The sequence below is a fragment of the Brachycentrus maculatus genome, unplaced genomic scaffold (assembly GCF_059751285.1).
Source record: "Brachycentrus maculatus isolate JH-2025_06_01 unplaced genomic scaffold, ASM5975128v1 h1tg000077l, whole genome shotgun sequence".
Taxonomy (NCBI): Eukaryota; Metazoa; Arthropoda; class Insecta; order Trichoptera; family Brachycentridae; genus Brachycentrus; species Brachycentrus maculatus.
Window position 1 is genome coordinate 1,083,586 of NW_028280831.1, and position 24,417 is coordinate 1,108,002.

Sequence of the window (24,417 nt, forward strand, 5' to 3'; positions counted from 1 at the left end):
ACTTACTTTTTTATTTATTTATTTATTTAATGGAGTCAATTTAAAGTCAAATAATAAGTTTAACGTGATTTACAATATAATAAAACAACATTATTTAACTTGACATTGGCGAAAGTATTAAATTCTATATGCATATCATTAAAAAATATGTATATTTGTATATACATTCCTTTGTTGTTGCAGACCAATCAACAGTATTGAGACTACAAAAGAAGAGGACATTTAGGTTTCATTTTTTTGTTGTTGGTAGAATTGCATTTTAATTTTACAATCCAATATTAATAACATTAAGTTTACTAAAACTCACAGACGGCTTTTTTAGATGTATCTGCACTTGTATTTTTTTCTACTTTGTTAACATAATTTTAATTTAATTATTTTTAAATGGGTTGTAAAATCTTTATGATAATTAATTTCATCCTTACTAAAAGAATAAAATAATAAAAACAGAATTCAGACTTTTAATTCATCAATCATTAATAATTTACATTAAAGAAAATTCAAAGAAGGTAAACGTATGTATGATATACCACAAGTACCTACTTGAAACAGATTTTATAAAATATAATAAATTTTATTTGGTTTAGATTCTTTTGTTTATCATATCGCTCACTGCTTTCAACAACATCATATTTTAAAAACTTGATTTTCCAGGAGATTGTTTTTAACGTTTAAAATATAATAAAATGTGTTAAAAATAAATATCAAGCCACTTATTGAACTTTTTACTGTGCAACAGATATTTTTAGGTAAAACTTGACGGTTTTTTCTAAATTTGAAAAATATTTAGTACATTAAAAAAAAATTAAACAATACCTTTTCTACAAAATGCAAAAACAACACTTTCTGCCCTGTAGCGGGTAAATGTTAAGTTAAAAAAATATGCCACTTTTGTTGGGATATAGTACATTTTCTGGGCATTCCGAAAACATGCACAACTGAAAATAGACAATTTTTGATATATGACGTTGTTGAAAGGAGTGAGCGATATATCATTATAGTTCGAACCTTTAGACAAAAGTTGTTTTAAGCCGGAAAATAACATATTGCAACATATTTAAATGAAATATATAATTTGGTATTTTATCTATTGGTATTCTCAAAACCAGGCACAAATAAACTAAGTGCGATTTAAAATGAGGCACAGAGGAGCGTGCACCATTCTGATCTCGGTTATCCTTACCACACGCACAGGGCTGTCTTACCCCTCACAGGACAAAATGGCGCTTAAGGGATGGCTCTGGCGGAGGGGCGGGGGAGGCGAGGGAGGAGTGCTGTTGCCATGGCAACACCTGCAGCAGCCTGCATTTCGTAGGGGCCAAGTTACACCTATGTTTATACTAGACTTGTACCTACTTTAAACCCACCAAATATTTTCAAGGTAGGTACGTGGAGAAGGGTGAAAATGTACGGAGAAATTTTGGGGTAAGGAATAAATAGGCAGTATTGCATTTTCTTTTTATCATAATCGTATGATTCCATTTTCGTACAATACATACAGTACAATACATATGAATACGAGAATCATTTAATATTTTTATTTAAACATCTATAAATCCATGGTAAACAAATTATTCAGCTAAAATATATACTCGATGTATAAACTTAATGGTCAGCACGTTTGGCTACCGTACTGGAGGTCCCGGGTTCGATTCCCAGGAGGAGGTCCAATAAATATAAGTTATTTTTTCACTCATATTTATTCAATATTACCTTGGACTGGTTCCTGAAACGGATGGCTGATCACCTTTCCTTCATGTGTTAACGATCAAGATAACGGTGCTCTTATATGGTGCAGTGCACCATCAAGAGCGAATGAAGGTTTGAAGAAAATACAACCTCGATTTACGAACGAAATAATATTATTAAACAGAAAGTTTGTTAAATTATAAAGTAGGTTTTTCAAATATGTTTTTTACCAAGTCGGAGCAGCAGAGCTAAGAATGTTTCCGATTTTTTTTTAAATGTAGATGAAGTGAACATTTTTTTTAAAAAAAACAGTTAATTAGTTACCACATGTCAAAATTTGGACACTTTATATTAATAACTTTGCTTCAAATAAAAAATATGCATACCATTACATGTCGACATTTTCCCTGGGAAAACGTCGTAAACGCCACATAGGTACTTATTAGATTATTTACTTTGGTAAATGTGTTCATAGTCTTTACTTATATATGCATAATTTTGAAAAAGCCGTACACTTCGTAGGAATTTAAAGATACCCTTAGGATACTTTAAAGTGTGTGATTTTTAGCAGATTTATTTCAACAAAATAATACTAACATAACCAACGTTTACAATGTTTTAACAAGAAAGGGTTGATACATATGTAAGTACTGATATATGTTATTTATTGATTTGGCACCAACTTACAGGAATAACATTTTGATTTAAACATGAAATAAAACTGTCGGTATTTTCACCTGTTGATAAGAACATCTATCGTTCTAAAAAATAATCGTATTTTCATTGATAAACTTAAAAAATAGCCTTAGACAAGTTATGTTTGTTTTATTTTAACATTAAAATGCTAATTAAAGTAATAAACAATTGTATTATTGATTGATTGTATTATTGATGATTCGATTATTGTACATTTAAGATTTATTGACACCTGAAAATTGTATTAAATGTAACCCTTTGTGTTATACCACTTAAAAACTCTGTCTACCTTATGATTACCGGTTTCGGAATAACATTTTATTATCAGGTCAATTGTAGACTACATTTGACCCGATGATCGAATAGTCAATCCTAAAGCGGTAGTCAAGAAGTAGTGTTTTTAGGTGGTGTACATAAATTAAACGATGAATGATAAGGGGAGTATTTTGCATTTTAAAAGCGTTGTGGTATAGTATTACAACCATCTTCTTTATCATCCATCGTTCACTTTGTGTAGTACCATTTCTTTAAACACTCCCAGACTACCGGTTACTGAATAATCGTTCCATTATCAGGTCAAATGTAGACATTTTATGAAGTTCACACTTGACCTGATGATGTAATGATTATTCAGAAACCGGTAGTCAAGGAGAAGTATTTTTTAAGTCGTACTACACGTTAGCGATAATTGGTAAAGAGAGTAATATACTTATGTCTTTAGAGATTCTTGACGATTATATTTTGTTAGAGTCAGTACGGATATGTAAAATATATTTCCCATTCTGGACACTGGTCCTTTTATCAACCACCATATTATTTAATGTAATTGCGTTATTATTATTTGGTGAAATTCACGATTCACAGAGTGAAAGTAGAGTAAATCAGCCGTAAGACGGAAAGAGCGTAACATAAGTCCACATTTCGCTCGAGTACGGCGGCGGCTCGGGCGCCGGTATCGCAACACGCTACCTGCGACACCAAGTGGCTTTCCGGCGGCGGGCAATAAAGAAGAGTTATGGCTGGTAAAAGGAAACCCGCCGCCTTATCCCGGCTCCTCGGGAACATGAACATCCTTACGGGAAGGGATCAGGGGATCAAGAGATCGGCGGAGAGGGGTGTTAATCATCATTCCGGGCTGACCGGCGCGAGGAGCACTCGCTTCTGCAAACTGGCTCATTGTCTATGCCATTGTATTGCCATAACAACTAAATACAAGTAGGTACTTTTTGCTTTTCGCATTTCTGCATTTCGTGGGGGCCAAGTTACACATATGTTTATACTAGACTTGTACCTACTTTAAACCCACCAAGTATTTTCAAGTTAAAAACGTGGTGAAGGGTGAAAATGTCTGGGGTAAGGAATAAATAGGCAGTATTGCTGACCGCCGCGACGAGCACTCACTTCTGCAAACTGCCTCATTGTCTATGCTATTGTATTACCATAACAACTAAATACTCACAAGTAGGTACTTTTAACATACTAACTTGTTCATTATGCGCGTGTGGAGAGGAGGATGAGACTGCTGATCACATATTATTTAACTGCCCCTTACTCCCTAACCTTGAGTTCATTCAGGACATTCGCTCGGAGGGTTTGTTCTTCCCGCTGAATGTCCAACACCTCTTATCAATTAACTCCCAAAATATCAATAGTGCGATCATAAAACATTTAAAAAAGTATGGCAAAAACGTTTAAGTCACCTCAATATATTATACAACCATAATGAATTGAAAATAATTTTAAATTGTGAAATAATAAAGGATTTTAATATTATATCCTGAGATCCTTACAGTACTTATTCGCAAAATATAGCAAACCTTGGTTCCCTCCCGCGCGCATATAAAAAATTCGGCTGCTATATTTTTTTACTACGACTTCAAAAGTTTTAGTTTCAAAAGAAAATTCAAGCAAAAGTACGTAAATGTGTTAAATTTCACATCGATTCCACGAAGAAAGTTTGTCAAAACGGCTATCATTTTTGGACGATAGGAAACCCACTGTGAAATAGTTTTAGTAACTTTTTTATATTTAAATTTTTTTTAAATGTTGCAAGTGTCCGGTTAATATATAAACCGGATATAAATATAATATTTTAAAGGATCACGCATAATCGGGAGTGTTTGGCACACTATTCATTTTACATATTAACATTTTCTAAGTATGAAGCACGTGACAGAAAAAGATTGAACCGCATACATTTATTCGATTAGAATGTAATATTTGAAAGTTCGTGCGACTTTTAGCCATCTATCGGTGAAAAAGTAGAACTTATTTTTATATTGCAAGAATGGTTGGAATTGAGAATCTCTTGATATTATTTTTCAATAAAATAAATAGATGTCGCTAGTAGTATTATAAAAATGAAAATAATTTTATTTGCAAATATTTGGTATTACACATTCTATTTTCCCCCCTTTTTATATTAGCATATCAATGACTGCCAAATTATACACATCATAACATATTTCGAAAGTAAATAACGATGTCGATGGAAACTTTATATGTAAATACATTATTTTGTTTAGTCATATTGTGCCACCGAAATATCCTAATTACAATAAATGTAATAGTCGTTTTTACTGTACATATAGAAGTATTTATTTTTTTAATTCTTCAAATGTGTGCATTGGTTTCTTATTATTTTAATGTTCCTTACCATATCTTTTCCCCCTACAGTTCAACAGTATCAACTCTTATTAATTATTTTTCTATACTATACTTATTATCTTATTTCTCTTTTGATTATTGAAATTCCTTTTTTTCGACTGCTGTAATAATTATTATTATGTGACATTATTTATTTTGATTTGGGTAATAGATCTTCCTTTATTATGGTTATTATAATTATTACTTTTATGGTGTTATCATTTGTTATTTATTATTTATATGTGTATTTTTGTAACATTTATAAATAAAGGAATTTCGGTCCCTTGAGGATGTTGCAAAAATTATGGATTTTTTACTCAAAAGTAGCAACAACATGGTAAAGATATACATGTATAATATTTATGTATGGAAAGTCCACAAAGGAAATAGTGCTCCACATGGTGTTATGTTACAAATGAAGATAAATTACTCACATTTTCTCATGAATGTATGCTAGATACAGTGTTCACCCAAGGTCTGATGGTCTAAAATGTAGCAAGTAGTGGTAGCAAGTAACACAATTTGTGAAAGCCAATACAGTTACAGGTAATCTCACATAATGCAATTGTACTGTGTGAAGTTAGCTAAAGGTGTGCAAAATATTTATCTGCATGCAGAATTGGTAAAAACAGTAATTGTAACAAGAATTTCATTTAACAGAATAATGATTTTGTAGATATATAAAAAAAAATCACCAATTTGTAAGCTACAACGACTTGGAGATCTGGACCATTCACGTAGAGATTGATTTAATCTAGACAGATTAACATCGAGGAAGTCCAATCTTGTCTCCAATTTATAATATGACACACAGAAGGCATAACTTGATAAGTAAATAACATTAATATGACAAGTGCTCTCAAAATTCAGACATGCTAGAATACTTTCGGTTGTATAAATATTAAGCAATATGATGCACAAAACAACTCCGCGCATTCTGCAAACGTTACAATCATAGTGTACCTTTGTAGTGATAGAATCATATGTAGACTACATTCTTTATTCATCGATGTAATTTTTCTCATCGCTTGTAAATTTTTTTTTAAGTAGTTATACCTACCTACATCATCAATCTTAATCATACCAAGGTATTCAGCATGATGATGAATAACCTTCTTTCTATTCTTTTAAAGTGGTTTATGATGCAGCTTCCATTTGTAGGAATTCATCATACCTGTGAGATCACTGAGGGACACCACATATTTTTTATGGTTCATATATTCTTACTTGTAATAAGATAACTATAAGTATTTCAGTAAATAAATTGGCAGTAATAAATTTGCCATGTTAGTAAAACAGTTTTAAGGTTCCGATAAATCGAAAAACATACAAAATATAATCTTTAATTTTTTTATTAAAACAATAATCAATAATGTAACAAACAAAAAAATAGGTAAGAAGGAAAAAGGTGTGAATATAAATGAAGTGGTAGTTATTTAAATACAAAGAAAAATCGATTTTGAAAGATTACTTAAAATAATGTCACTTAAAATATGTTAGTAAATTAAATAATTTAAATAGGTAGGTACAAGCATTTTACTAAAAGTAACAGAAATGAATTTTTTGAAAGATGTCATATGCATAATTGCTTCTATATTTCCGTAAGAAGAAAAATTATTACATTTTGTATATACAGTTCACCCTGTAAGTATTTACTAGTATATATCCACAACAAAATACGAAATTGCATTTTTTACACCAAATACCTTTATAAGAACGAAATTAATCAATTTTATTAAAACAAAAAAAAGTGAGTTAAATAAAATAAAAACTATGACACCACAATTCTCTTTTTTTATTGTGATTTTTTATAAAAATCTGTTTCAAGTAGGTGATATAAAACATTTTTAATCTATAAAACATACTTTATAACAGAATTTTGAAAATGAAATAAAAAATAATGATTCTCATAAAATAAATAATTTTAAAAAAGTAAATAATAGGTACATGGTTCTTACATCAATGCCGTAGAGAAAAAACATATTTTTTAAAACTTTATTGGTATTTTAAAAGTTAAAAACAATTTAAAGTTGAACAAATAGCAACAAAAACTGCGCTTAGCCTTAGTGTTTATTCATTGATCATTGAATATAGTACTTAACTAACCACAAGCATCCTAACTATTACTGCCGTTAAGTGGTTCCTACCTACAATTTCTCCTACATTTCCTTTCCTGTACAGCAGTAATGTCTTTTCCACAAAGATCCTTTATTTACACTGTCTATATTCTATTAAATAAACTCCTCTCCAGGCTGGACTGATTGCCTTGAATTTATGTTATAATTTATCAAGTTTATTCATGTTATTCCAAAGCAGTTCTCCTTGCACTATACGGATGCAAATAATGATTAAATAAAATAAATAAATTTTTGTCAAGGGAAAATATCTATAAAATGCAAAAAATTGCAACAATTAAAATAAATACCACCAAAAAAAGTTTTATCACTAAAATGCTAAACGTTTCCATGCACATAAGTATTTCTTGTTGGTAAAATAATTGATAGATTTTGTTAAATTTGTGCAAATATTCAAAGAAACATCTTTATGCTGAATAATTATTTGTCTGTAGTAAAATAAATGTGCTTCTGCTTTTTATGCAGAATGATATAAAATTTTAGCATTATTACATACATTGAGTAGAGAGCGTGAATGATTTTTTTTCAATATTTATAGGTTGAAAACACTAAATCATTTAACTACATAGTATGTTTGCCTCGTTAGGCATCGATGCAAAAGAGAGGTAATTTGCGTTATGATTTTCTAACGCTTTGAGATTCTATGCCATTTTGATATGTGCCATCTTTATAAGATTTTGTAACTTTAATAATTTATCACAGAATAGAAGTTCAGGTATTTTCAATTAACTAATGGTTAAAATATTCTCATACTATGGGCGCAGCCGTGATTCATTCTGTACTGCACGTACATCATTCCAGAGTTGTGCCAATAGTAGAGGGCAAGAACCACAAACAGGTGCCACCACTGATGGGAGTGGCCGATGAAATCAAACTTCCCGGCACACCACCGCTCCGGGATTTTGAATAAATAGATCACAAATGCCATCCCGCTGATTGTGTACATTCCAATGACTCGAGGGAACAACAGCTGGAAAGAAATAAGAAGTAGATGAGATTCGTGATAGATTTAACCACGTCAATGCTTTTGAACAAGCAGTGTTGTTTGTATTATATAAGACAAATAACCAAACTCAGCTTGCCAGTTGCCACTTGACACATTTTATTGGAACATATTTGTATAATAATTAAATAATAACAATACCTGAACCATTGGATTATCGAATCCTCCCATGGCAACAGCCCAATGGAATGTAGGCAGTACTCCATATGCAGCCCATGCAACAAATATCAGCATTTTGATGTTCGCATGGATCTTGAACTGTGGAAGTTGTACAACCATGGCCACCAAAAAGATAACAGTGACAGTGATCATGTAAAACCATTTTAACTCCTGGAAAATAAGGAAAAATAATTTTAAAAAATTATAGTAAAACTATAAGACAACAATGTACTATTGACTACTGGTAAAACATTCCTTCACAAAGATTTCCTTAACTTTTCTCAAGTGATATACTTCTACAGGGAGCTACTGTGGATAACTCAGTAACTAAAAAAAATACTTCAAAATTGTTTGAACAAAAATAATTGACATAATTTATTAACACTATTACAATTCATTTTGCTTAGGTATGAAAAAATATATTCTGAGGATGGCATTAATAAATAAACCTTAGTTTATTTTCAGCATATTGTAAGATGAGTCGCAGTGTTTCCTCTCACACTACTGAAATCATAATTTTTAGATCAGGAAGACACTGACGCTTCAAAACGCAATGAACATACCGTGATTTTCAGATAATACTATGAAAACATGTATATCTATACAAGTATATCAAATCAGGCGACTAGGAAGGCTAAGTGGCCATTCGATATCACCAAATTTCAAAACGACACGTTCACAAAACATTTTATCCAAAACTATAGGAAAATAATTTAAGGATTTCTGCTCATTGTTTTGCTGTATATCGATTCATAATCTGGAGGTGTTGTGGTGTACAAACTGGACTAAGAAATGTCAAGAATTGTGAACAAAAATCACAATAATTTTTGATCATTTACTTAAAACAATGGCTCACCCTGAAGGTTTATATTTTAAACCTTTTCAAAACTAGAATCTTATGAAACAAAATAGACTTCTCTATTGTTAATTTGAAATAACCATTTCTTATGATATTGTCATACTGAAAGCAGCGATGTAGTTGGAGGTATATGGAGGAATAGCCCATATACAGTAAAGTAATTAGTTAGTTAGTTTTTAATATAGTATAGTAAACCCTCTGTTATATTGGGCGGATTTTGGAAAACTCAAACAGATTCTACAAAAGAAGGAGATTCCGACAAGAAAAAGAAAAGTTTATGAAGCTTGCATACTGCCAGTGAGTACATATGCACTAGAGAATATGGCTCTGACAAAGAGAAATGCAGAGAAGCTCAAGTGCACACAGCGATCCATGGAAAAATCCATGCTTGGTTTTAGCCTGAAGGATAAAATTAAAAATGAATATACCAGGAAAAAAAACAATGTACAGGACATCATGGATCGCGTGGCAAAACTCAAATGGCAGTGGGCAGGACATATTGCGAGACAGGACCCCACAAGATGGACCCCAAGAACTCTACGATGGAGACCTTGGGAGAACAAAAGAGGTGTCGGAAGACCCCAAAAGAGATGGTCTGACGACATTGTCGCTGTGGGGTGTAAAAACTGGCTGCAAGCTACAACCAACTGGAAGAAATGGAAAGAAGGGGAAGAGGCTTATATCCAGCAGTGGAGGTCAGAGGGCTCATAAAGATAAAGAAGAAGAAGAACACTCTGTTATAGTTGTATAAATAGCATATACCCTTTTAGATTTATAGTCACAGTGGTGACAGATTTGGTAATAAAGTGCATTTTTGGCACTTTGCAACTATATTAGTAGCTACAATGACCAGAAATGTTACATAAGTACCCTTGGGTAAGTTAAAATTAATTTCAATATGATATTGCACAAAAAGTGAGTACACACTTTGCGAGACATATCACTACGGCACTATTGATAAGTTATGTTTACATTATGGATATGAAAGTCAGAAATGGCAAGTCTATCAGCACAATACAAATATGCTTAAAACATGTTTATGAGTTAATAACAGCACGGTGCCTATAACAAGAATGATCAATAAGCATCTAAGAGCAATGGCTAACTTTCTTACAAATCCTAATGTTATGATTGAGAAATGCAAATGTAACTTACATTGTGACACCAGAAGGCATAGTATATTCCAGATGTGTAGATGGCCAGAAGTGAGAGAGCGATGCCAAACAGATCATACATTAAGAAGCACTCAAACGTGTTTTCAGATCTACATGAAAATGTGTGGTAGAGACTTGATAGAATCATGCATGCCTGAAATAAAACAGAATATAATTATATTTTGACTTTTATTATTAACTACAATTATTCACAACATTTTGAGTGTGTCCAAATACTTGTTCACAAAATCTGGATTATCTCCAATTACAGGAGTTATTTTCATATTATTTTTTGACATCTCATCAAAGATGAAGAAGAATATGGAAGTCTGGGCATTTACGGGGCTGACGACCGTCATCGGCTGGTTTAAGTGGCCACTTTACACACGTGTAACATTCACCAATTCTACCCATTACATCTCACCAATAGATGTCTCTAGTGAAGTTCTAGTGATTCAAGAACAACTTTTCTAAATTGGTTCATATATATAGAACTTCCAAGAATTTGAGTAGTGTGGTTGTCAATAATGGGTAGAATTGGTGACTGTTACACGTGTGTAAAGTGGCCACTTAAACCAGCCGATGACGGTCGTCAGCCCCGTAAATGCCCATTCTTCCATATTGTTCTTCATCTTTGATGAGATGTCAAAAAATAATATAATTATTCACATTATTTTTTGATATCTCATCGAAGATGAAGAAGAATACAAACCAGCCTATGATGGTCGTCAGCCCAGTAAACGCCCAGACTTCCATATTCTTCTTCATCTTTGATGAGATGTCAAATAATTAAATGAAAAATAACTCCTATAATTGGAGATAATCCAGATTTGTTAACAAGTATTTGGACTCACTCAAAATGTTGTAAAACTATTATTTGTGAATAAACCGGTAACTGCACAAAAATGTAACTTTCTAGTACTTAATATTATAATATAATCTATAACGTAATCATTCAATCTTTGCACATATTTTAGAAAATCTATCAATACTCTGGACTTAAGTATAATATTTTGGTCGGTAACAACCAAAATTATTTATGTCCAGGGAAACGTTTAGCATTTTCGTCATTCAAAATTTTGCAACATTTATCCTTTACTATAATCATAACTTTTTTTACTTGATCCCTTTTTGCAAACAGATTGTAATGAATTAAAATAAATCTTTGTTGTAACTTGTTTTTTACAAGCACTATCTGGCCATTTATTTCAAACAGCTGTAAAAGGTACAAACCTTAGATTGGCTGTCCAAACTTAAAACACAGTAAGGGACATTTTTTTTGTAGTACGTTTTTTTTTGCATTTTTGTACTAAGTAGAATCTACTTAGTCCAAACATGTAAAAAATACGTACCTATTACAAAAAAATGTCCCTTGCTGTGTTTTGAATTTGGACTGCCTATATCACTAGTATGTTTTTGTTGGTTGGATGGTATTGCTTCTTAGCATAAGCCCACCGAAGTACATTTATTGTGTATAAGAAGTTTGATGAATAAATAAATAAAAGAGGCGATAATCTCCCTCCACAAAATGCAATGTGTACCACACGTTTGTACAGAATATTGTAAATAAAACAACGATTGCTACGTCACGGACTTTGTAGCACGCGAAAATATCCTTCGTGGGTGATTTGAAAGATCCGAAAAAAAACTAATATAAACATACTTTTGGAGCTTTTAGAAAATTAATTTAAAATCGTCTGGTTGTTAAATGTTGCCAGATATATCGCGCGGCCATAATTTAGAAATTGTATTGCTGACAAAAAATAGCTGTGTGCAGTATGGAATGGACAGAGTGCCAACTCTTTAGACAAAAAGATTAATAGACACATTTTTCATGGCACATGATTCGCTTTAGTGCTGAAAATAGTGAAAGAAATTTAATATATTTTTTACCGGTATTAAAGTCGCTGCCCACCGACAAACAATTACACCGACCTTTCGGCTACTTTCTCCAAATTGGCTGCGTTCTCGTCTCTCCTGGGCGTTTCGTAATATTCCGGTTATTGTTATAAATATTATAAAAGCCAAGAATGGCGGTTTTATGACACTCTTGTGGTAATTTAATTGCGAATTTTAACAGCAGTGACCTGAGCGAATCCTTGATAAACATATAAATACTGACCGCCAAAGTAGACAGGTATCTGTAAAGCCTAATGAATTTTATTAAATGAGACGAAGAAACCTTCAGTGTCTTGAAAATCAACTCATACATATTTTTAGAAATTAAACACGACCATAAGATACTCAAAACATCAAAATTTTTAAACTTGTATTATATTTTTGAAATCGATTGTTTTGCCCTGTAAAATATTAATATGTATAAATTATGATTTATACATATAAAAGGAGAGTGTTATATTACCATACCACAAAGTAAACAATGCTTTTAATATTCAAAATACTATTTTTTTACCTGAAAACAGCATAACAGGATAGCAACAACAAGCTTGTCGAGCAGGGAAGCATGTATACTGAGGAGTATCAAGTCATTGATGGTCAGCCCGAGGAACAGAAACCACCCAAACACGTGGGACCAGATGTTGATAGTCTCGTTCGTCCACCAAAATACACTGAAACCAAAACCAGAGAAGGTTTTTTACGGAATGCTCCAGAATTTCACGATATCAATTTATCATTACTATCATCTTGGCCATGCTGCAGCCCAAGAAGACCGAGAAGCAGGAGCAATAATACGGCGGCTCCACTTCCCCCCTTCAGACTCAACCGATTGACAAATTTTTCCTTTAATATTTTTTTATGTGTTATTTTCATTTTCATATCAAAACTGCCTTAGCTACATAAGTTCGCCTCCGTAGTGTAATGGTCAGCACGCTCGGCTACCGTTCTGGAGGTCCCGGGTTCGATTCCCAGGGGGGGAAAATAAATATAAGTGATTTTTTCACTGTACTATTTATTCAATGTTACCCTGGACTGGTACCTGAAGCGGAGGGCCGATCACCTTTCCTTCATGTGTAAAATGATCGAGATAACACTGCGTTTGTATTACGCAGTGCCCTATGCAGCATTGGGGTGCGGATAAGGGTTTTATTTTTATTATTATTATCATAATCCATATCTGTATAAGCGCCCTTGAGGTAGTATTTTACGAAAATGGCGCTATTTAAATCATCCAAAATTATTATTATTATTATTTGTGAGAATTTTAGAAAGGTGTGTTGAGATGATTTGGAACTAATGAGGAGGAAAAAACATAAAAGTGAAACCAATTAGAGGCAAATATAGTTAGAAATAGGAACAAAGGAAGACCGATGTATTTAAATCAAGTATTTTTTTAAAAATGGTAAGGTCAGTACCCGGGGGTACCCGGGTTCGATTCCCAGGGGGGGTCAAATAAATAAAAGTGATTTTTTCACTCTTATATTTATTCAATATTACCTTGGACTGGTACCGGAAGCCGAGGGCTGATCACCTTTCCTTCTCGTGTTAACGATCAAGCTAACACTGCGTTTATATGATGCAGTGCGCTATGCACCATTGGGGTGCGGATAAGGGTTTGAATGAATGAATGAAGGTCAGTAGATGGAATAGTCGGCAGGTATGTATGAAGAGTTGCGAGAATATGGAAATGGCGAAGATTGTAAAAAAATAGTAAAGACAATGTTAAAGAGACCAGAACCAGCGAAAACAAAATTTCTTCTAAGAGGAAATGAGGACATTAAGCCTCATGCGATGTCGATTCCCATTCAAGAACGTCATAAATCAAAAATCGTCAATTTTCAATTGTGCATGTTTTCGGAATGCCCAGAAAATTTACTATATCCCAGAAAAAGCGGCATATTTTTAACTTAATGTTTACCAGCTACATTGCAGAAAGTGTTGTTTTTGCATTTTGAAGAAAATATATTATTTAATTTTTTTTAAATATATTAAATATTTTTCAAATGGAGAAAAAACCTTCAGGCTTTACCTAAAAAGATCTGTTGCACAGTAAAAAGTTCAATAAGCGGCTTGATATTTATTTTTAATGTATTGTATTATATTTTTAAACTTTAAAAACGTTCTCCTGAAAAATAAAGTTTTATTTTATTTATGACGTTCTTGAAAGATGTGACCGATATGTTAATCCATCTCTTTGGTGGTCTGCCTACCATGGGACGTCTACCATGGGATGCAATGCCAATGCAACATCTGGGAGTCTGGATGGTTCCACTCTCTTCATATGTGAATACCATTGTCTTCTTATTCGGTGTCTTCCCCATCTAACGACATTTACGATCTCGCATATTTCTCTTATCCTGGCGTTCCTATCTTGTAGACCCTTGCCAGATATGGTCCTTATAGTCTTCATTTCCGACACTCTTAGCGCGTTTTTTGTTACTGCGGTGACCGTTCTGAATTCGATACCATATTTCATGATGGGCTGCACACAAGTTTTATATATCGCACCCCTAGATCAAAAGAGTATCAACTAGAAAAAACTGTTTTTTCGGGAGATACGAAAAACGTATAGTGATGTCGCCTAATGTAATAGAAGTTTCCTGTTTTCTTTTATGAATGGACAATGCATATTAAAGAATATTTACACTAAAACATTTCTTACAAACTAACTAACTAACCATCACGCCGCTACTCTGAAGGGGTAAGCAGAGAGAATCGAACTCTTTTATTAACCAAAAGTAACATATCGTAGTCATACAGGAGAAAGTGACCAAGTGCATTTCTTACAAAAACGTGATCATTGACTACGAGTATTTGATATCTTACTAGCTTAATATTGCCCTGAAAAACATCCCAAAGGATTTTAAACTTGGAAGTATAATATATTGGCTTGGTAAAAATGACTAACTGCATTGATGTTTATTTTCTTGCCAAGCAAAAGTGACTTAAATGGCCCCCCTTAACATTTTATCTTTTGTTAGTTGGTCACTTTCTCCTGTACGATATAGTGCTATATTGTGAAGAATATTTATGATATTGGCAAATCGGATAAATTGATATATTATGCGTCTTCGTTTGTTGAATCCGAATAAGCGATTATCTAAAAAAAAATCATAATTTTTGAGTTGACAAAGTTTTGATCTAGGTGTGCGATATTTTAATAACACATTAAGGTTACCTTTCCCAGCAAAGTTTGGTTGGCAGGAATTTCCTATAACCAGATCTGATGTAAGGGTTGTGTTGAAGGTACGCCGGGGCCTGTTCATAAGGAATCAGCTCCCGCAGCTTCATGAACTCCAGATCTTGGGCACTGATCTTGGTGGCTACGTCATCAGGTCCCGAGTTGCAGCACCTCTGCACCTTGCATAGGCAAACCTTGGAACACCTCTCTCTCAAGCTCTTCACAGCAATGTCGTTCTGCAACAAAGTAATTTCATATTTTAATATTTCAATAATAATGCCAATTACCCTACATTTCTAGCACTACTTTCTACACTTCATATTTTTATTAATTGCCATAATTTTTCCAACGCTTGTTTTTACTGCGGTGTGCTATGTTTTTCTATCTGCTTTACTCGCATACGCTTCTTTAAAAACTCAATATTAGTTTTTTTTTAAATCAATACCCTTTACTCCTGAAAAATAAAGAAATACAAATGTACCTTCCGTTGCGCATATAATTTTTTTGTAAATCTATTTTTTAGACAGCAAATGTGTTTGAAAAAAGGTAATTAATGAATATTTTACACATACATAGCATATAACTATAAACTTATACTTATAACATATAACTTAATAACTTAATGTTAGAATATTACACTACCAGGGAGGTAGGAAACGTTAAGAGCATATTCAACACAATTATACGTGTACAAGGCTAGGTCACCTCTAATTGGAAACAAAACATTATATATTATAACACATGTATGTATAATAAAATTTGAATGAATACTGTGTTCAGGAAATCACTTAAATTTGGTGTTTAATAATTTACTAATACTAATTTGTTTTAAATACTTGTTATTTTGCGTTTAGAGAAATGATCAAATAAATCGGTTATCAGAGAGGGGCGTACATTCCATTTAGGCAGAAAACAGTGCCTACCCTATTTACGTGCTATATAGGAACACATCAACATAAAAGGTGCCTACCCTATCTTACTTAGTAGTGCCTACCTTACCTTACTACCCACTTCTATAGCCTCCCTCTCTGTGCACGCCACTCGATACGCACATACCTAGTAGATTTAGAGTAACTAAAAAAAATCAAATTCCACTTGCCATTGCTTCAAAAAATGTTAAAATATAACTGCCTAAAAAAACAGCAAGCCGATGCGAAACCCCACCTCCTAACTTTTAAAGAGGATAAAATAGACAATATATGAAAATAAAACAATATTATGTTGGCATAAATAATTATTAAGTTGATCAAATCCAGGATTTGAAAACAAACGTTTGAATACAGAAAAACAATTGTTAATTTGTTTCTTTTTTTGTCCTAATTGTACGTTACTCTTACATTGGTGGGTTTATTGGTATAAAGCAACAGTTTCCAACTTATCAACTATTTCGTATGTTTTCATAAATTAAAAAAAAAAACAAACAAAAAACTTCAAAACGTTTTTTGTGAATGTAGATCTGCGTTGTATCTTTTTTTCAACTCAAGGGCGATTAGTACTTAAACATTTTTGTTTAAGTATGTTTTCATCTACATTACAATTCCAATGCATTTCAAGAGAAAATAAGAGAACGAATCAAAATGAAAGGAGCTCAAATAATTGAGATCAAATTCCAATAAATTTGTTGTAAGATATTTAAATTTTGAGTGTGTCCAAATACTTGTTCACAAATCTGGACTATTTTCAATCAAGAATTATTTGTTTACATTATTTTTTGACATAGATGAAGAAGATAAAGATCGAGGGATAACTGGAGAAGAATTTTGGAATTCTGGACATTTATATTCTTCATCATCTATGTTGAGATGTCAAAAAATAATGTTATGAGACAAATTGATTGGAAATTCTAAACCAATTTTATTTATAACAAGGGTCAATTTATATAGCGCGTGTTTGTTGAAAAATCGTCTCAAGGACGCTCACAATCTATAAATTTACATGAAGCCCTGCATAGAAACATAATGTCTTTTTGTCATCATTAATGACTGCGCATGAGATAGTATTTTCTGTAATTTTCTCATGCAAGTGTGAACACATTTCGTGCGTGAACTGAATAAGTAGGAAAGTGTGCGCAATTGCCCTTGAGCGCGTTTGCGTAAACATGCACGCGACCTGAAAGCGAAAACGGAAGATTTCCTCATTCCGTTTATTGACATTCTTCTCCAAAACCTTCGCACTAATGTCTGCTTGCTTTCGTAATTTGCACCAAATCCCGTACAAAATGCCGAAACGCAATATTTTGTTCCACATATCGCTCACTCAAGAACGTCATAAATCAAAAAACTTGATTTTTCAGGAGAACGTTTTTTAAGTTAAAAAATATAATATAATGTATTAAAAATAAATATCAAGCAACTTACTGAACTTTTTACTGTGCAACAGATCTTTTTAAGTAAAACCTGAAGGTTTTTTCTCCATTTGAAAAATATTTAGTTTATTTTAAAAAAATAATTAAACAATACCTTTTCTTCAAAATGCAAAAACAACACTTTCTGCCCTGTAGCGGGTAAATATTAAGTTAAAATTATGCCGCTTTTGCTGGGATATAGTACATTTTTGGGAATTACGAAGACATGCACAACTGAAAATTGACGATTTTCGATTTATGACGTTCTTGAAAGGAGTGAGCGATATGTTAAAATGTTGACATTGGCACTGGCGAGGACAACACAGCGAAAATGGCATACAAAATGTCATTTTTGGGAAATGATTTTCTTCCTTATGGCATAGTTATGTATCACCTTGAATAACCTTCACACTGGTAGAACGATGAAATTAAATTAAGTCAACGACACAATTATATTTTATTTTTTATTTAAGTTTTACCACTGTTTCTTAAAATCTATTGTGATACATGTTTCGATACATTCCGCATCATTTTCACCCACCTTATTTGATTACGGTGTTTGAAAATGATGCGGAATGCATCGAAACACGTGTCTAAGTAAATCTTAAATTAAAAATGGACAGATTTTACCACAAAGTGACAAAGTTACCGCAATAATTAATTAATTGATATTTTAATTTAATAAAAAAAAATGGTATATTGCAAAAATAAATAAACACATAACGAACTTTGACTGTATAAATTTATTATTTTGTTGTATTAGCAAAAAATACCGTTTACTCAAAAATAATTTAATGAATAATTTTGAACAACTATTTAATGTAGATATCTTTTAAAGTTTCAAATAAAATAAATAAAATAATTATAATTTGAAATTCTGATTGGTTTAACTAACTTCCACCACAAAAATTGTTTAAAGTCATCCAGAATGGTAAGTTCATTCTGAATTAAATATTTACATAAATAAGCCACATTTCATAATAGGCAGCGATTACTCAATACGTTTTTGTATTAACCTTTAACATAAAAAAATATTTTACCAAAAAAAGTATAATAAAAGTGTGCTTTATAAAATATGATAATAATAGGGTGGCCGGTAAGCATTGTGTAAAATCTATTAATAAAATAAATCTCATTTAACTGTTAAGCTTACATATCAACTTTTTTTTTAAAGTTTTAATGCAAAATTTAAAAATTAATAAGGTGAGTGTACTATCACTACGCTTCTTATTAAGTCAGGGTCAATGAGTAACAATATGTGTGCTGGATGCGTACATAGATACGCACTAATGTCTAGCGATCGCGTGCATACAAAACGAAATGAGTGCTCATTTTAATTCAGGTGAAATTAATATTGGAGATATTAGGTGGCGTAAAACTTATAGGCACCAACATATAATGTCATATCTACAACAAAAATAAAGTTTTTTTTGTGTTTTTGTTTAATACAGTTACAAAAAATAATACCATTTATTTCCTTTACTAGATATTTCAACATATAAAATATTACAATGCAATTCATCAACTAGATATTTATTTATAAAATTAAACAACTTTGTTTTTACCACTTTTCTTATTATAAGTACTCTTTAACCAACCGGTTTCGACAAGAACCTTGTCATCATCAGGGTTCATTAAATTCTAAAACATTAAAATACTCATAGTTAATTACAATCCCTTACCAAAAACTTCCACACACTCCGTACACCATATGACAAAGTTGTTTAATTTTATAAAGTTTATAAAATGTGTCACAAAGTATCTGCGAAAAACATTCAAGAAATATATGTATATTTCTACTTATAAAATATATAATACTAGTTACGCTATGGCTTTCCATAAAAGAGACTAAACTCTTGTGCTTGGAGAGAGACTTACTCTCAATTTTGAATGAAGGATTTAGTATTCTTTTTTCTTCGTATTATTTTTTTTACATCTCAACATAGATGATGAAAAATACGGAAGTCTGGGTATTTACAGTGCTTATGACCTGTAACAGGCTGGTTAAGTCACTTTACACACATGCAACATTCACCATTCTACCCATGATTGACAAGTACACTACTCAAATTTTTGAAACTCCTACAAATATTATTGATCTCATGACACAATACAAATAAATCATAAATTATTTCAAGAAACCATTTGAAAATTTTCACTAAATAACACCTATCATTTACAGCTCGTCGTGTAGGTATATATTGCAAATTGTAACATACACCATCGATTATACACAATAATGGTACCTACTGTGACTTCCACAGATAGCAATACCGTGACAGAGGAACTATTACATCAAATACACTAGAGCACATACCTAATGTTTACAAGGGACAAAAGTTTCACGTATAAATTTGTGATGTAACTTTTTTCACGGTAACCTAATTTTTTTTTATACTACATATTCTAATATTTTTATGAACGTCTCGACAAGCAAACTCGTTGATCTATTTATATATATATATATATATATATATATATATATATATATATATATATATATATATATATATATATATATATATATATATATATATATATATATATATATATATATATATATATATATATATATATATATATATATATATATATATATATATATATATATATATATATATATATATATATATAAATTCTTTAATCTGTTTCAAATAGCTATTAACGACGAATTTTACTATTTTATAGCGAAAAATTGTCCAAAAAAATCATAAGCAATTTTTTTTTCAGACAGGCGCTGTGGTGTAGTTGGGTAGACGCTCCGCGGGTTCGATTCCCGCCAATTGCAAAATGAATTCAAGATTTATTTTCAATTGGTCTGGGTGTTTGTGAAAATGTGTAAGTATTTCAAAAGGAACTTAAAGCTCTTTTTTTCATAAATGCAAATAACTGCCGAAATATTTTTCCGAGTAACATTATACAAATCAGCTTACTGACTTTTATAACGTTTTCAATTATAACCCTTTCAATTATGACATGTTCACTATTCGAGTACATTTTTTTATTACTATATGAGTTTTATAGCAACAGTAGTTTGCGTGCAATGAATAAATTATAAAAAAAATAGCCAAATTATATAATACCAAGGAAAATTTGTTTCTTACAATTTCTCTTAATAATCAATTATGAGTAATTTATAACATATTTGAGCTATTGATAGCGTGACTTAAGAAAATTAAATTAAATGTATTTTATGAAATCTATAATTTCAAATACCTGAATAATAGTTTTATATATTTTTATGCCATCTCATAGCAGTGGATAAAAAATTAATACTTCGACTTATTAACCGTCTTCAATTTCTCAAACGAGTCAAATTACCTTTATATTTCACATATCGCTCACTCCTTTCAACAACGTCATATATAAAAAATCGTAAATTTTTACTGTGCATGTTTTCGGAATGCCCAGATAATGTGCTATATCCCAGCAAAAGCGGCTTATTTTTAACTTAATATTTACCCGCTACAGGGTAAAAAGTGTTGTTTTTGCATTTTTAAGAAAAGGTAATGTTTAATTATTTTTTTAAATATACGAAATATTTTTTAAATGGAGTAAAAACCTTCAGGTTTTACCTAAAAAGATCTGTTGCACAGTAAAAGTTCAATAAGTGGCTTGATATTTATTTTTAATAAATTTTTTTATATTCTTAAAAAACGATTTCCTGAAAAATCACGTTATTTAAATATGACGTTGTTGAAAGGAGTGAGCGATATGTCAGGTTCATACTTTCATTTAAAGAGCTTGCAAAAACGTAATTTTTGCATTTTATCATCGTCGAAATATATAACTGAAAACAAACGATCTGTTCATTCAGTGATTGATTCATTTTGGGGTACGAAATTGTAAGCTGATATTTAATGACTTACTTTGTAATAAATATTTTTATCCACGAAATATTTTATATCAGTTTTATTTTCAGGTAAGTCTTACCAGTACTTATTTGAAAATACTATCAAATCAAATTTTGGCCGAGTTTAGGACTTTAGTTTAGTAGGAGTTTAGGACTAATCACCGGACCAAATTCTGACTTAAATGTTTACATAATTATTTAAGTATTCAAACATTTGTGTTACATTATATTATTGTCAAATTAGTTTTCGTAATTATTTTGACAATAATTGTGTCAACGTAAACAATAATATAATTTATTATTTGCTAAGCAGTTTATATTTCTTATACATGATAATATTAGTAGACACGCAAATTCCTGAAATATAAATGTTTTCCATAGACAACAATATTTACCGGATATTGCAGGAAAATAAGTAATAAAATACTTAAGACGTAGTAATAGATAAATAAAAACATTATTATGCTATGATTTGAACTGAGCCAATGTCAATCCTTGATATCTCTTCCTTCCGATAACTACAATACGTGCAATCAACGTACATCCATATTGCATGCAGTTATGACGATGGGTAATATGTAAGTTTAAAATAACAATAATCATTTGTTCATGTGAAATAATATTGCACGCGAGCTACATACTCTCACGATTTGAATACACGTGCTTAGATTTCGGTATTCGATCGTGGAAGAAGGTTTAATCTAGAAATCTCCAGTAAGATTTCGATTTTATATCGAACATTTCTAGAAAAAAACATGTCCAAATGACAAAACCCAATGATTCTTAAAGTGTGACCAGCGGCTCCCCTGGAGCTGCGTTGTCGTCATAAGGGCGCCGCGAAATGTTTAATCAAACAAGTCAACAAATTTCTTGGAATTTCCAACTCTCCAAATTTTTGCGCCAACATTCGTGTATAGTGACGAAATTTCGAGAATTCCTTATTAGGTTTTCCTGATATTTTAAGGGAGTAAAAAGTTTTTTATGTAAAGATTTTTCCGCGTAAAAATGTGATATATTTAGGGAACCGCAAAACGAAAAATATTGGAATCCTATAATATAACCCATATTTTTTCTTCTGCTTTAGTTAGGACTGTGTCCTGTTGTTCTCGGAGGCTGCTTCTGGGAGGTGGATATCCAGCTATTCCTCCATCGTTTGAGTGTTCTCATGGTGGTGTATGTACTTGTCTCCTGCTATCCTCACCACTCCATCCGAACTCGCTCTCCTCACGTGATCTCTTCAAAAGCGTCTTCTTGCTTTTCTTCATCGTACAACATCTTTGGCAATACAGATTTTCCTTTTTTCCGTTATTCTTACGTCATGAAGTGTTACGCCTGTGATGGGTCGTAGAATCTTCATCTCAGTGGTTCTGGAGGTGCCAGATTTTATTTCTATGCCGTATTTCATAACCCATACAATATTATTAATTCAAACAATTTATGGTTTGTTATATAACACGTGAAGAATAATACGCATTACTTCCATCGTTGTTGTAAACAGAGTTATAATAATTGACTTTTAATTTATGGAAATTGTAATGGCAAAAAAATGTTGACACAGAGTATTGACGGTCTGAAGGAGGAAAAGATTTTTAAAAAATAGAAGTTTGAGGTATATAAATGAGGTTTGAAGTGGAGACATCTGTAAGCGTTTTCTTGCATCATTGCGCTAGTGTTGCTAATATGTGGTTAGGCAGATACTTAACGCAGGTACACACCACCTTTTTGAGATTCAATGGTTCCACATATGAGCCAAATGGATCGCCAAAAAGTCATAATATGGAATTATGTGTTAAATCGTATTCATAGGTACATTTTCATTGAAAATGGTACCTCCGTACAATAAAAGATAATACTTTCATAAGCTTAAAAAGTGCTCGTTACAAACTGCATATTTATTTTTAGATCGCAAGATTGATCAAATACGAATACAATAATATAAGTTCCATTCGTGTTAAATTTTACTTTCATTTATACGCAGAAGTGTAATTCTTAAATTCTGTAAATTTAACAAAATTCAAACATAAGAAATGAAATTTATTATTTTAATAGAGAAAATTATCTATGTACCAAATATTACCTACATTATGAAAATACTCGTATAAAACAACACCTATCTGTAAATCCGTATAAATATTGATCTTAACACATTTTTACTCATACTGATAAATGATTATATTTTGTCTGGCTTTGTGTCGATGATAAAAATAAAATTATGATTTCTTCTTGGTTGAATATGACAAAATTTATTTAAAAAACTAGAATATGCAAGCTTTAAATTTATTATAAAACTGTATTTTAAAATCAAAACAAAGCAAAGATTATTTTAAAAATATGAGTCATTTCTTACCCAATAACATTAATAAAAAAAACTACATAATTTTTGTAATTGCTTACATTATCATTATTGGTTGAATTAATTAAAAACAACAAATACAATACACATCTTACACCAGCTAAATATATTTTCTAAAAATAGTTTTATAATTTCTAATCCAAACGCATTTGTTGCAAAAAAATACGTTGTTATTTACATTTTATGCGTTATTACAAATTTGCGGAAGAAATTACTTCTCTCTTACTCCAGTAACCACATAATATAATATTTGAATGAGTTTTACACGACTAATAGAACTACAAATTTGTCATTTTAAATTATCTTTAATTTAGTACATTGAATTATTTATACTTAATTCAATCACATTTTAATTTTGAGTTCATATTACTTTAAATAATAATATGCAATAATACTTTACATAGTAATATGCAAAAGTAATTTGAAATCAATGAGATGCTGTTTTT

General features: G+C 31.4%; 1 protein-coding gene across 1 annotated transcript in view; it reads right to left on the reverse strand.

Annotated features, from left to right (window-relative positions):
• Positions 1-6,365: 6,365 nt before the first annotated feature.
• Positions 6,366-24,417, reverse strand: part of LOC148311089 (progestin and adipoQ receptor family member 3) — a 49,196-nt gene continuing 31,144 nt past the window's right edge. The window contains exons 2-6 of the mRNA XM_088257244.1: positions 15,419-15,657; positions 12,755-12,911; positions 10,343-10,495; positions 8,311-8,499; positions 6,366-8,136 (exon numbers count right to left, since the gene is read on the reverse strand). Of these exons, the coding sequence (XP_088113370.1) occupies positions 7,903-8,136; positions 8,311-8,499; positions 10,343-10,495; positions 12,755-12,911; positions 15,419-15,657 (972 nt within the window). The 3' untranslated portion in view covers positions 6,366-7,902. The remainder of the gene's footprint in view (positions 8,137-8,310; positions 8,500-10,342; positions 10,496-12,754; positions 12,912-15,418; positions 15,658-24,417) is intronic.